General features: G+C 38.6%; 1 protein-coding gene across 1 annotated transcript in view; it reads left to right on the top strand.

Annotated features, from left to right (window-relative positions):
* RGS22 (regulator of G protein signaling 22) overlaps window positions 1–14,261 on the top strand; it is a 67,841-nt gene that overhangs the window by 4,473 nt on the left and 49,107 nt on the right. The window contains exons 4-5 of the mRNA XM_029959282.1: window positions 2,513–2,575; window positions 11,238–11,459. Coding sequence (XP_029815142.1) covers window positions 2,513–2,575; window positions 11,238–11,459 — 285 coding nt within the window. The remainder of the gene's footprint in view (window positions 1–2,512; window positions 2,576–11,237; window positions 11,460–14,261) is intronic.

A 14,261-nucleotide genomic window follows, 5' to 3' on the forward strand; every position in this document is an offset into this window, starting at 1 on the left:
TCCCTGGAAGTATTTGAAAGACATGTGGATGTTGCACTTGGAGACATGGTTTAGGGGTAGGCTTGGTAGTGCCAGGTTAACAGTTGGATTTGATGATCTTAGAGGTCTTTTACAATTAAACAATTCTACGATTCTATGATTCTATACATAAAATGTATCTGACATATATAAATATGTACATGAGAGCATCTCCTAACTGCATATTTAGATTGCATTAAGACCAGATTCTGCAGGCTCCTTAATATGACTAGATATGTATGACTCCAGGTGAACTTCACACGCAGGCATGAAGCTGTCAGAGTTCTATTTAGTATAGGGTTTTATATTAACTTTCAGCTTTTGACATTTAAAGATGTCGTGTTTTATATATTTGTCAAGGGTGGAGAGGTATTTATCGTTTTAGTGGGTGCTGCAACATGAAATGCAAATCTTGCAATATAGTGCTACTTTTATCCACATTCAACTTCCCCTTTAATGTCTAATAATATTTCTGTGTTTCTGTACTTTTTCATGATGGCAGTAATAGAGAAAGGTATCAAATGCTATAGATAGAAGTCATTAGGTTTATTTCCAGCAAATACCTAAGAAATTATTGTATACCATGCCAAAATGATTTTAAAATTCCTTTCAGTGTTAAAAGAGTGATAGAAATCAGGCTCAAGATATTCCTATTCATACAAAAATTGCATGAAACAGTTTTGGACCAATTTTTAGCACACCTTAACCTCCAGTTGCAATTCTTCATGAAAGGCAGCTCTTTATAGTCATAATTTAGACTGTGCAACAGGAAAGATGAAACAAAATGCTTCCTGACACAAAAATCTAAGCTACAGTATTGTACATGCAACTCCAAAACTTATAATGTGCAAATATGAAAGTGCAACTGTGATTTCAAGTGAAAATAAGACTGTCTACAAAAAACCCTCCAAAACCAGAGGAAAGTTTGTTGTGTATAGATGCAGTAAGATCAGTGAGTAGTAAAGCTTGCATTAATAAGATCATAAACATTTTATTGATTAATCAACCACTGTGTTTACATTTCTTGCTGTTATATGGAACTACAGAGAATTATATCCTTGGAAAATTAAAAACACATGTTACCTGCATATTCGTAAATAAATCCTCCTGTTTAATCAGTGCCCAAACATCTCTAGGTGCATGGTACTGCAATTGCATTGGGCCACAGGCCTGTGGTCCAAATAAAGCACGACCTCTGTAATGCAGAAAGCCTTGCTTTCAGCATTGTCAGCGTTTTCTAGGGAAGAGCATGAGCTAACTTGCCTGTCCTGTATCAGTCACAGGAGCAACCACAAATACTAAGGAATAAATGTTGGCAGATTAGGGCCAGGCAAACACCATCAGGTCTGGTTCTGACTTGTTGTGCAGCAAACAAGAGCCTTCCTGAGTTCATATTAAAGTATGTTAGCTCAGATTTCTTCCTTACCTGAGCCTGAGCTGTCTCTGTTTATACCAGTGGGGTTTAGATAAAGATACTGCCTGCCTACACTTGATATGATGTACACTGTGCATAACCTCTCTTTAGTGCTATTCCTCACTAGTGCTATTCAACTCTATGAACTTAAGAAAGAGAAAAAAGATTTGTGTCACAAGACCTTTGCTGATATTGGCAAATACATCAGATTTAGGTGCATTTTCTTTGCCTTGCAAGGCAGAAATAAGAATATTCTAGAAACTATAAAAAATATTTAGGTGTCTTCATTATACTGAAGACACATATCTGAAGACCAATGGAATAATGTTCTACTTTTACCCTCTATTGAATTGAAATGGGGATGGTGGTGGTATTGAGTACAGCAGAAGTAAGATTTGGATCCATAATTTGGGGTTTGTCAACAGCAAAAAAATTCAATTTCTATTCAAAATTTTTTGAGTCTTGTTAGCAGGATTTAAAATGCAGAGGTCAGAAAGGATACAAAAACACCTGCAGATGCAGTCTTCACTTCTGATGAGATCAACAGGAAGCCTCCCAGTTCTGTCAGATTCAAAGTATGGCATACACGGCTTGCTTGTTAAGCCAAAATATAGGTCAGAGAACTCCCTTTTGTTCCCCAAACATCCCCAAGCAGCAGTGTGAGAGCAGAAGGTGGCCCTGGTGGCCCTGGGTGAATTCCCCTTTTTTCCAAGTGAAAGAGAGAAAGGTACAATGTAGGGAATTTCTAGACTGTTAGCTTATGCACATTTTTTCAAAAATAAACATCCAGATTTTCAGCATTTAGAAGCTGTTGGGTTTATGAAGGCTTTATCTGTAAATTTATTGACGTAAGATTTACCTTTGTTTGTGTTTTTTACATTGCTAAGGATCTCAGGAGTGTGCAATGGTTGCAATATAACAGTGATGCAATGATTATATTCTCAAAAGTGGGAAATAATATTTTGCAAAAGTTTCCATGTCATATCTCATGAAAAAAACATTGTTTGAGGGAATAGTGCATTCAAACCATATTAGCACAGATTACTACAAGCCTTGCTTTGTGGTTTTGTCTTTCTATAGGAAGAATGCTTAGCCACAGATGATATGCTTGTGGACTACTTTAATGAATTTTTGAGTCTTCCGGTAAGTACCTTACAGAAATCCCTTGCAAAATTCAAGAAACACTATACTAAAATGAAGAGTAACTTAATCCATCTTAGAAAATTTTACATTTTGCTGCTTGCTAGTTAAATGACTTTTACAATATGTCTGTGTTTCAATGGTAGCAACTCTTACTGCTCAATTTTATCAGTATCAGGAAAAGTAGCACAGTATCTGGACTTCTGAGGACAGATTTTATTTTGCTAAGCTAAAGAATCACAGAATCACTGAATGGGTAAGGCTAGAAGGGACCACAGTGGGTTGTCTGGTCCAACCTCCCTGCTCAAGCAGGTCATCCTGGCACAGGATTGCATCCAGACAGTTCTTGAATATCTCCAGTGAGGGAGACTCCATAACCTCTCTGGGCAGCCTGTTCAGTGTGCAGTCACCCACACAGGCAAGTTGTTCTTCCTCATGTTCAGGTGGAACTCCCTGTGCACCAGTTTCTGCCTCTTGCCTCTTGTCCTATTGCTCAGCACCACCCAGGAGAGCCTGGCTCCATCGTCTTGACACCTTCCCTTTAGATACTTACAGACATTAATAAGGGCCCCTCTCATTTGTCTGTTCTTGAGGCTGAATGGGCCCAGTTCCCTCAGCCTTTCCACATAACAGAGATGTTCCAGTCTTTTAATCATCTTTGTCACCCTGTGCCTGACCTCCTTCAGGAGCTCCATGTCTCTCTTGTACTGAGGAGCCCTCGAGCTGCTGGCAATGCTCCTCCTAATGTACTCCAGACCTTCTTGGCCACAAGGACACACTGTTGGCTCATGAACTGCTTGTTGTCCACCAGGACCTCCCGGCTATTTATGTATTTAAATTTATGTTATTAATTAATTATTTAGATCACAGTGCACTAAAATAATAAAATAGGAAATGAAAAAGACACATAAATACTTATTTTAAAAGTATAAGGAGTCCAATTCTATTTCAGTATCACATCATGATGATATAACAAATGTTTGTCCTTTTACAATCTTGTGGCAATGCACTCAGTGATTAATATACATTTAAGCTCAAAACCAACTCTATTTCTATTCACAGCTTTGAAGGCCTCAAAGTTGGCACTTCCCTCCTCTTCCTCTCCCATCTGCAGCTAGCAGTGTGCAGGCTTACACTATAATCTGTGTGCTGATCCAGTTACAGTTAGACTACCATATCCAGTGCCCTATTTTTAACTAGTTGCCCTATATTTTGCTCCTTTTCCCCATCAACTATACTGCTTCCCCACCTTGTCATGAGAGTCAAATATATGGTCCTGCTCCTTCAATATGGCAACATCATCCAACTTCATCTTTGTAGTCTTGGCCTTGACTATCCCCATTCTCTTCATCCCCACACCTTACACCCGTACTCCCTTGCCAAGTGGCACAGGTTTTCCACAGTGTCACTCGTGGCTCCCACCCAATGTACCACAGAGCTGTCCCACAGCCTGCCCCCCTCCTAAGGCACTGCAGTCCAACAGGCTACACTACAAGAACATATACCCATTCCTGCAACTCACTTGGTAGGAACCACCACCAGTGTTAGGAAGGGGCAGAATGTTTCTTGATGCTCCTTGGACCTCATACTCTGGTGCAGCCATTAGTGAAATAAATTCAGTTATGATTCATAACTGAATGATTTGGCTTACCAAACTGAACTAGACATAGCTGTGCTCTCTAAGCCACATCACAGGTTTGTGTAAATGTACACATATAATGGAAATTGCACAACTAAAGGTGATAGAATGGGCTCCCCATGTCAATTTTTAAGCTTAAAATAGAATCGGAAGATATTCAGATGTGTGGATTTTGTGCACAGCACCAATACTAACTTCTCTCAGGAGCTCAGCCTTTACGTGCTTTCACCACACTGCAAGATTCCTAAGAATAATTTTTTCAAAGCTGGAGAGACACAGATGGAAGAAAGTGTGTGGTGAGAGGGGCTGGGGCTTTTTCTTTCTCCAACATCCTCCACCTCCCCCCTGCAGCTGCTCTACGATATCTGACTAAATCCAAGCCTAACTATTTAGCTTTTAAACCCAGGCCTCCTTCCATGTGCCAGATTGTTCTTAGCGCAGGAATACCATCCTTTGTGCCTTTGCTGCTTATTTGGAAACTATGCTTCAAGTTTTCCCCAAATCTCAGAGGACGGAGTGGGTAAGAAGTTCAGCTTGCTTAGTCTCTTGGTATCCTTGGACATGAACAGATTTCAGGACATCTGTTAGAGGCCAAAATTCTCCTTGGCCTCAGAGGGCTCCTCAGCCCACAGTCCTGGCGCAGCTCAGCAGCTCTAAACCGCAGCAATTGTCCAGGCACTCCTGATGGCTCTGGAGCCCACAGAAAAGAGTTCACAGTCACTCCTGGGTAAACACTATTTTACGCTGGTAATCTTGGTAGCTTCTAAGATGACACATGGTCTCTCTTACACATATTTACATATCTTCATGAAAACAGATGCTCTGTTATCTATTTTTAACTGTAATGTTCTCATAATTGGTTTTATTTTCTCTTTGATCTTTTCCTAAGTATTTACCCTCTTCAGGATTAAGTTCTTTTAATGCCTTGAGTTCTGTGGTTTGAATACCTTACATTCCCAATTTTCCTCTCCTTCTCAGAAGGCTTCTACTAAAACACCGCATTGAAATTTCCATTGCTTTATTCTTGTTGTGCTTATATGCTGTTGCCTGGGAACAGTATTACCCAGGTGTGCTAGTAGTTAGGCAACAAGTTAAACTAAAAATATTGTGTGACTTGATACAAGAAAGCAGGGGTAGCATATGCTTATTTTAAGAGGCTGCCTCTGCATTGATTTATGAGGCACCATTAGCATACGGAAAATTGTATCACTGGGGACTTGCTATAGCAGCAGCAGATTTTTCATGGTTTTTTTTGCTTTGATTTACAGTGTATCCTTTAAGTGATCCACTTGTTATAATGATATTTAATACAATCTGACATGAATATCTAAGTACTCCAAAGATCTGCATACTGTAATGAAGGATAGTTTGTACAGAAATATTTCTGAAAGATGTAATACAAATAACCTCAAGAGGGCAGTTATTGCCAGTAATAGTGATTTCACAGTAGCAGAAACCAATTACATGACACACAAACAAGTTACACCTTCCTTAGTAACTAATGTAAAATGAAAGATTTAAGAGAAACATTGGCCTTGATACATTTCCATTGCTGGTGGTCAGGCAGCCCTAGAATTTGAATCTTTGATCCACGTATTAAAAACATCCAAGAATATGTTTAGTCAGGAATGAAAATTCAGAAGTCAGAAATTGCCATCCAAGCTCAGCATTGAAAGCAAGCGTAGTAATGTCAGCTTGTTTCTCCTGCACTCTGCAGGCTGCCTGCTGCTTGTTCCACCCCAAGTCTATGCTGGGGTCTTACCCCTCATTTTCCAGTGAGCAGTGATCCTAAGGAAGGCACGCTGCTCCTCTTTGAAACCTCAAGTTGTTGCACTAGAGACAAAATACCTAACTGAGCCTCAGTTGAAGCACATCCAGGAGATGATGCTTTGGTTGCAAGTCCCTGGCTGTTGGTTTCCCTAGCAGCAGTAATCTGCCAAGTGACCACAATATTATCAACCTCAGATTTGGTAGTTGTTCTCACTATATAAGCTCTCCACCAAGTAGTCTGGGATCCAGCATTTGCTGCAGGTGATAATTCTGAAAACAATTAAAGTCCAAGTAACAAAGCTTGGGCCTGTCTTTCTGAAGACAGAATGGTCCTGAAAACCTAGTGCTGTCAAGAATAAAACCAGACCTGACTTACGAGTAGCAGATGACAGAAAGGGCAGAAAGCAAAAAAGCAATCCACTCTGCTGCACCGTTCAGGCCCTTCACTGTTTTGAAGTTGACTTTGAATAATTCCATGCATCAAATCATCAAATCAAGGCATCAGTGCATGCTCAGTAGTTTTATCTTCCCCAGGTGTGTGGAGGGAGGCTGCAGATGCCTCCCTGAAAAAGGCTTTGTCTTAAGTAAGGCCCTACATGCATGTTATGTTGAGACTTACCCAGGACTAAAACTTGTTCATGTTTTTGACATTCAGGGAAGCAAATGAAGCATTCCTGACTTAATTTCTTACTGATAGTATGTTTACTGTAAATATTCTTCTCTTCTCTCTTAATTAGATTGTGATATGTGATTGTGACTTTTGTCTTGCTCATCAGCAGAAGGGAAAGGCTGAAGTTGCTAAAGTCAATGGGAGATTTGCATTGACCGTGTGTAGTGTGAATTTTCCAGACACTTCACATTGCTGCTCAAATTCTGGTCTGGACTCTCACTGACATTTATTTATGACACAGACATACCCGTCTTAAGGAAGTTTTGGCAAAGTTCCTGGGTGAGATCTCTATTCATTCCCACCCTTAACCTAAGAAGCAGCCAAGCTGTGGTCATTCTGTTTCTCTTGGGATCAAACTATGTTATTTGGGTCTGAAATGGGGTGAGCATATTTACACTCTAGTTAATGGTATCTGAAGTTAAGTATATCTGAAAACTGTTAAGACGGAGAACAGTGAGATTTATATGTCTGATATCCTGGCAACGTGGTGATGGATGCTGTTTTGGTTTCTGTTATGGGAGGACTGAGAGAAATTTGTCTTGCCTTCAGTTAAGTGTATAACTTCAGGTTTCAGAGTTATGTATTCTGTTTATTATTCAGCTGAAACTATATTAAATGTGTGTTTGACAGCTAAGAAATTTCTTTACTGTCAAAAAAGTGCATACAATTGTTTATTTATTTAATAGTATTGCTGTACCACGGTCTGAAAACAGCTTTTTTTTATTTGCTTGGAGATTTTTTCCGAAGTTGAGTTTACTACACTGAGTTACATTGGTCATACTGGGTTCAAGAGGAGAATTGCCTGTGAGTAAAACAGTTTGCAAAGTCTGTAGACTTCTTATTTGTTGGCATTTTCAAGTCCTTGATCCTATTTGTTGTGCTAAATTGATAATGTAGGAATCCCAAGCTTCAAGGCTCCTGCCAAACCTAAAATATTTTTTCTTAACATCTTGAGGTATAATTTGGCTCTGGAGTTTTCCCCTTTATCTTCAAAGCATCGAAAATTGGCCCAAATTAGAGAGAATGATACATTTAGTCTTTTGTTAGTGTATTTTACTTGTCCTTAAAAAGCCAAAGCACTTGCCAAATGTGGAGTAAGAAAGACATTTCTTAGTATATTAGATTGGAATGGATATTTTTTTTCCCTTTCCTTTTTAGTACAGACTCTCATCCACTCCAATTTCACTGAAGAGATTCCTCATTATTGCAGTGACCTAGAATATTGGTGGTGCCATAAACCTTTCTTATTATTGTCCCATGAAACATTGTAGGATTTTACAGCAGTTGGCTTCTGTGGGAAAGGTTTAAAGTTTGCTACAGAAAATTGAACAGTTTTTTATTGGATTTTTTTTTTGTGGCTTGTAATGTGTGGGAATGGTTAGATTGTGTGTTTTGATCCAAAGTTCTTTGCATACTGAAGGGAAAATTGATTGTTTGATCCTCTCTCCTGCACTGCAACTCGTAAAATGTTTCCTATGAGAAATCAGTTTTGGGGGTTTTTTTTGCATGTTCTCAATTGATTTTTGTCATAACATTATCACTTGTTTTTGTGGTGGTGATGAGTTAAAAAGGTCAGGAATTACCTCTTCTTTTATTATGCTTATAAAAACATTCTGATTTATCATTCTAGTTTTCTTAAGTAAGCAAGTGAAATTTGCTTTTTCAGAAAGGTTTTATCTATTCCAAAATGCTTTTATATATTAGTTTGAGAGATAGAGATGCTCTATTGGGTAGAATTTGGAATTTGTACAGAATCATAGATCACTCAGTCTGGAGGGGGCTTTGGGGAAGTCTGTAGTCTGGTTTCTTGCTCAAAGCAGGGTCAATGCTTTAGTATTGAGACCAGGTTGCTTGGCACTTACTTCAGTTGGTCTTGAAAACTTCCAACAACAGATTCTATAATCTCTCTGGACAGCCTGTTCCAATGCTAATCATGCCACAACTACCTTTTTTCTTATAATCCAGTTCAGACTTCTGCTGTTTTCTACGAATGGTTTCTTATCCTCCTACCGTGCACCTGCATAAAAATCCTGGCTCCATCTTTCGGTAATCTCCTTAAAACTACTGTAAGACTGCTGCTAGGTCTTCCCAGAGCTGTCTCTTCTTCAGGCTAAACAGGCTCTCCTCACAGGGCAAGTGCTGCAGCCTCTGACCATCTCAGTGGTCTTCTGCTGCACTTGAGTATGTGAGCATCCTCCTTGTACTGAGGACCCAAAACTGGGTGCAATATTCCAGATGCAGCCTTATAGTGTCAAGTTGACTGCCTACTCTCTGACTGATACAAGATGTATGCATGCCTTTGCTGCCCCTGGGGATGTGTAACTACATCTTAGTCCAATACCCGAAAATCTGGACTTAGAACCACCTTTTTTAGTCAAGTATGTGGTGTATGAAGTCTTAACCTTCCTATCCCTTCAGTGCATGTTCTTCTGCTCCATTAGTATATTTGTCTTATAAATGGTTGGTAGTAAGACTCCCAAAATAGCAATACACTTTACATTTTAAAAATTGTCACTAGCATCTGTTTCACTACATTAAAGTTGCTGTAGTTTTCTGTTCCACTAAATAGAATATGTGTTGAAAAAACCTAGATCTAGAATAAGTTACAAAGGATTAAATAAAAGTAGATGCATGTGATAAACTGATATTGTATTTGCTTTGGTTTTAGTTTGAACAGCATGGAACTAAAATAATCTAGTCATGTCTAATCACTTAGCCCTATATTATAAAATTTGCCTTTTGTTTAATTTTTTTCTGTGAGCAAGAGCATTTCGAATCCTAAGAGACTGAACTACCATGTTTCTTAGTGCACTTTCTTCTGTTTCTTTTTTAAAAAACATGAGGAAACAAATAGGGAAGAATACATTTCGAGGCTATTAAGGTTGCACAGTTAGTCACTTAAAAGTTGGTAGCAGACCAAATTAGGTTTGAAAGTAAATGAAACATACATGTAGCAAACTGGGAGGAAGTCTGAATGTAGAGAAATTTTCTACACATAGAAGGCTTTTTAAAATGCTGTTCAGTCCATCTGGAGAAAAGAACAGATGCAGAGTGCGCTGGAGAAAACTAATGCCAAAAGAGGCACAAGGTGTCAGAGAACAAAAATCAATGTGTGATTTCTGCTGAAGTTAGGTAACTGAACAGACCTGCGCGATTCAATGCACGGCTCTGCGCAGTGATGGTCTGATGTCATAGACACTAATCATACACTTAAAGCTCTCACTTGCTTTGTGCTTTGCCAGGCTGAGCCTCCACAGTGAGACATTATGGGATAAGTAGGGAATGTTAAAACCACATGTTGCAGCCACATGGTTCTGGGCATTGCTCTACGAGACGTTGATCAACAAGGGAGCTTCAACCAGAAGCAACAAAATAGCTGACGCTAGCATAATTACTTTGGGTTTATACAGGTGTGAAGAAGAATAAAATTGGTCTGTAATATATTTCTATATTATATGTAACATGTATTCAGCATATGGAGTATGTCTATGAATTATGTCTATGTGTGCATATATGTGCTATATGAAAAAATTCAAGGAAATGAAAAATACAGTGTTTGAAAAAATAAAATAATCTTATTAAGTGCAGAGGAATGACAACTGTACAAACACCAGGTGGGATACTGTCTGGAACGAAGCCAAAATGAATTTTGGCTCTAGGTGTAGATGTGGCCAGTAGTTTTTTGAGTCCTTAAACACAACATGCCTTCTCGTCTTCCAGCTGAGTGTGGAGATGCCTATATGCTCTGATTGTATATAGTCTCATATTCAGAACTGTCTTGGGTATCCTCCATTACTTCTAAAAAATCCATCCGTATTTTCCCTCTTCAAGTAAGTGTACTTGAAAGATAGTTTTTTAGAGACATACCTAATACCAGAGCTTGAAAGATGAAAGATGGCTTTGATTTAGTGTGTACATATGCAGTGGGTTTTTGGAGTTGACAAAAGTCAGAATTGCATAGCTGAAGTTTGGTCTGTCTCCCATATTATGCAGTATCTGACTGAACTAGTGAGATGTATAATAAAATTTACTGCAGGCCATGGGTTTTGGTAGTTGTTTGACCTACAAGTAACAATATGGTGAAAAGCCTTTCCTACATATGAAACTCTTCAGATTTATCCTCCTCAAATGCATCTCAGATTTAAAAGATCAGCTTCATTGCTAATATTTTCAGGCCTTGATTGTTGGTGATAACAAATGGGAGAATAACACTGGAGATCTGATCCTTTAGGTAAGTTGTTCCCTGCAGAACAGTTACTAAAGTCGCTGTGAATCACATATCATAGACATTCTTGTACTGGTTCTATTATTTGCATGTGAAAAAGAATTGCCTGTGATCTAGAATGATTTAAATACTTTACAATTAAGCATAACTGAGAGAAAAAGTAGGAATGCTTTGGAAAGCTACATAGCAAAAACTCTGAAGAGCAAATATACAGAAAAAATACTATTCCAGGCCCCAAGAGAAAGAAGCCTCATAATACCAGCTTGTATTCTGTAGGATGCCTCTATATTATAAAAAGTAACTTTCTTAAATGAGAGTTCCCTTATTACAATGTCATAAACTTTCCAAACTTCTTTTGTAGACTTTTGCCCAGCCAGTGAAGTTTAACTCAGATGTTGGGGTTTTTGAAGTAGTTAATTATGCCCCACGATGCCTGGAAAACCAGCTGAAAAAAAATCTACATGATCAGAAACCTCCAAATCCCATTTATGATGTTCTAAGGAAAGCAAAGAATGACGGGCAGCTCTCCAAAATGCACAGTGCTTCTCCAGCCTTCAATATGGATCCAAATTACAACACTATGGTAAGCATCTTATAGCCCCTGAGTTTATATTTAGATCTTACTGTAGAGATACTGGCAGTAATTATTGTTGTGTTTGGCTTGGTAGCTTGGGAAAAAATGTTAATTTATGTTAGGAAAACATAATGATGGGCCAAATTATGCCCTGTAATGCACGTGTCTAGCAGACAAGTAAATGGAATTACAGATGTACATCCTGTAGCACAGAATTTTGAAGATTCTGTAGGGCAGGATTCAGCTGTGTGGTCTGAATACTTTTTAATATTAAAAGAAAAAATATTATGACAACAGTTACTTTACTAGTGATCCCTGGAATGTGCAAATTGACTGAAACTAATGCAGCTCAGTCTTTCCTTATTAATTAATTTCCTTGTGTGGCTATGAGCTCATCTGTGGTCTGGCAATACATAAGTCTCTCTTCCATTTATTCCCAAAGGATTTACATAGTTAACATCAATTGAAATGGCCAGAAAAAATAATTATTGGCAACAAGAAAGCTAAATTAACAGAAAGATGGATTGGATTTTAGAAAAGAAATCTTGTTTCATACTTGCTTAGACAGTATCAATTTTGGTATTCTTACCTGCCTACTTTCAGGGCGTCCCTGCGGCACCAAATTAGGCAAGTTAAAATCAGGAGTCGAAGCACCTGAGAGAACACAAGTTGGTATAATTAGATGTGGGAGTTTACCTTTAAACAGTAGCTTTGGAGGAAACAAAATATTTCACTAGGATACTTGGTTTATTCCTTTCTTGCTTACCTCACATTGAGGTGACTGACATGACATCATTTCACTCAAGGCCAGTCCAAGGTCTTGCTACATTTTTAGCAGTGGCTGCTCTAAATTATATCATAGCTGGAAAGCTGAGAGAAGAGCAGGGAGTTGTAACAAACTGCTGCTTTGCCCAGCATAAGCTTAATGATTTTCAGAAAAGAAAGTGTTGAGAGAGGTCAAAAGGCAATGTTGTTTAACAAAATGATACTAAAAGGCAATGTTGTTTAACAAAATGATACTAATGTGATTTGCAATTGTTTGCACTGAAACTGGACAAATGCTACAAAAGGACAAGGCCCACAGACATCCCTACCATGTGAAACAGTTTTTTTCACAAATGCTTTGCTTGGGAGCACAAAGGCAGAAGAGCTATTCTCAATTTCTTATTTGCTCTCAGCATTAAACTGAGGAAATGCTGTTAGCTTGTGCAAGTGTTGCTAACATTGCCTCTTGGATAACCTCACGTCATTGCCACTGGGCATGGCCTTTCTTGACAAATTCAAAGCCATTTCACTGTTACTTTCATCTTTCATGTGGTTTGGAGCAACAGGGCTTCTGCATTATTTAAGAATCTGTTTCTTCCTCTGGGCCATTTTCCATAAATGGGGAAGCATTATGGCCTTCTGAGGAGCAGTGTGCCTCAGTACCCTTTCTTCTCCGTTGGTGGGAAAGGGTGATATTTGTTCTTATTTTTGACTTCTCCTTTACTGGATGGGTAACGAAGATGCCTCATCCAGTTCAACTTGGCATCTAAAGTCTGAGCTGGAGCAGAATGGCCTGTGAAACAGTGTGCCCAAAATGGTTACTGCAAATACATAAGGTAAGAGAAGATAGCTTCATTCATTGTATTGCAGTGACTGATCCAGAAGAAGCCACCCCAGACCAACTACATCAAGTAGTTCAGTCCAAATCCAATAGGATTTGATCTTTCAGGCATCGGGTGATGCTGTCTGGTTTGCTTTGGCTGCCTTCTTCACACTGACCAAAAAGATGGCAGTTGCTTTGAATGTTACATTGCTTACAAAAGGTCACCTTGAGTGGCCATCACTGGCAGGTTACTTATGAAAAGGAGCTATGATTGGAAAGTCCTAGTAGGCCTTTCAGGGTACAGCCTAACTTTAAGCACATCTTGCCTAAGAAATACATGCGGTGGTATTTTGCTGTATATTTTACTTCCCTCTCAGACAGTTACAAATTTACAGATAAACAAAAGTTCTCTGCACGTGTGCTTGCACATTTGCAAATCATTGATATGAAAGTAAGTATCTTCTCATCAGTAGTGAAAATCAGCTTTGTGTAAAATGCATTGAGGAAAAAAACCTGTGGAGTTGGGTAGAATTGATCACAACTATGGAGAGAAACTGGCTGGCATCCCACATATCTTACTTCAGAGAAACCCCAGTTCAGCAAAGCACTTAAGTATGTGTTTAACTTTAATCAAGGGAAGTTAAACACATGCTTAAACTTAAACACGTGCTAAAAGCTTTGCTGGATTGGGTCCTAGCAAGGCCTAAGGCTGACTGGGTAAGGAAGCTAACTAAGGTAACAAACCCCATCAGATTAAATGTAGCATCTTTCTCTGGGGATAGGGAAAGAGCAGAGATTCTTTCCTTCTGATATTACATATAACTTTGTGTACCAGCCATTTACAGACGTATGTTATGAATCATTCAGATAAAAAACTAGGCTGTAAGTCAGTAAATACATAAATATTAAATGCCAAAATAAAGAAACTATCTTCTGTATTTCAAAAAAGTTTGTCAGTTGCCAAAAAGAAGCATACACTATGTGGTTGGGAGTAATTAGTCTCCATCTCCACAAATTACATTGTATGAGCCACTGCCAACATAAGCTTTCCATATTTTGAAATATTTTCTTCTCTCTAAATGAAACCACCCACTTTCTGAGTAATTCAGATTTTTTTAATCCCCTACAGATATATATGAGGCAGAAATAACCCTTGCCCCTAATGGAATATTAGCTCATAGAAAGAAAATTTAAGCTGTGATCTACATAAACTGATTACTTGA

The sequence above is a fragment of the Manacus vitellinus genome, unplaced genomic scaffold (assembly GCF_001715985.3).
Source record: "Manacus vitellinus isolate BGI_N305 unplaced genomic scaffold, ASM171598v3 scaffold_1_pilon, whole genome shotgun sequence".
NCBI classification, from domain to species: Eukaryota; Metazoa; Chordata; class Aves; order Passeriformes; family Pipridae; genus Manacus; species Manacus vitellinus.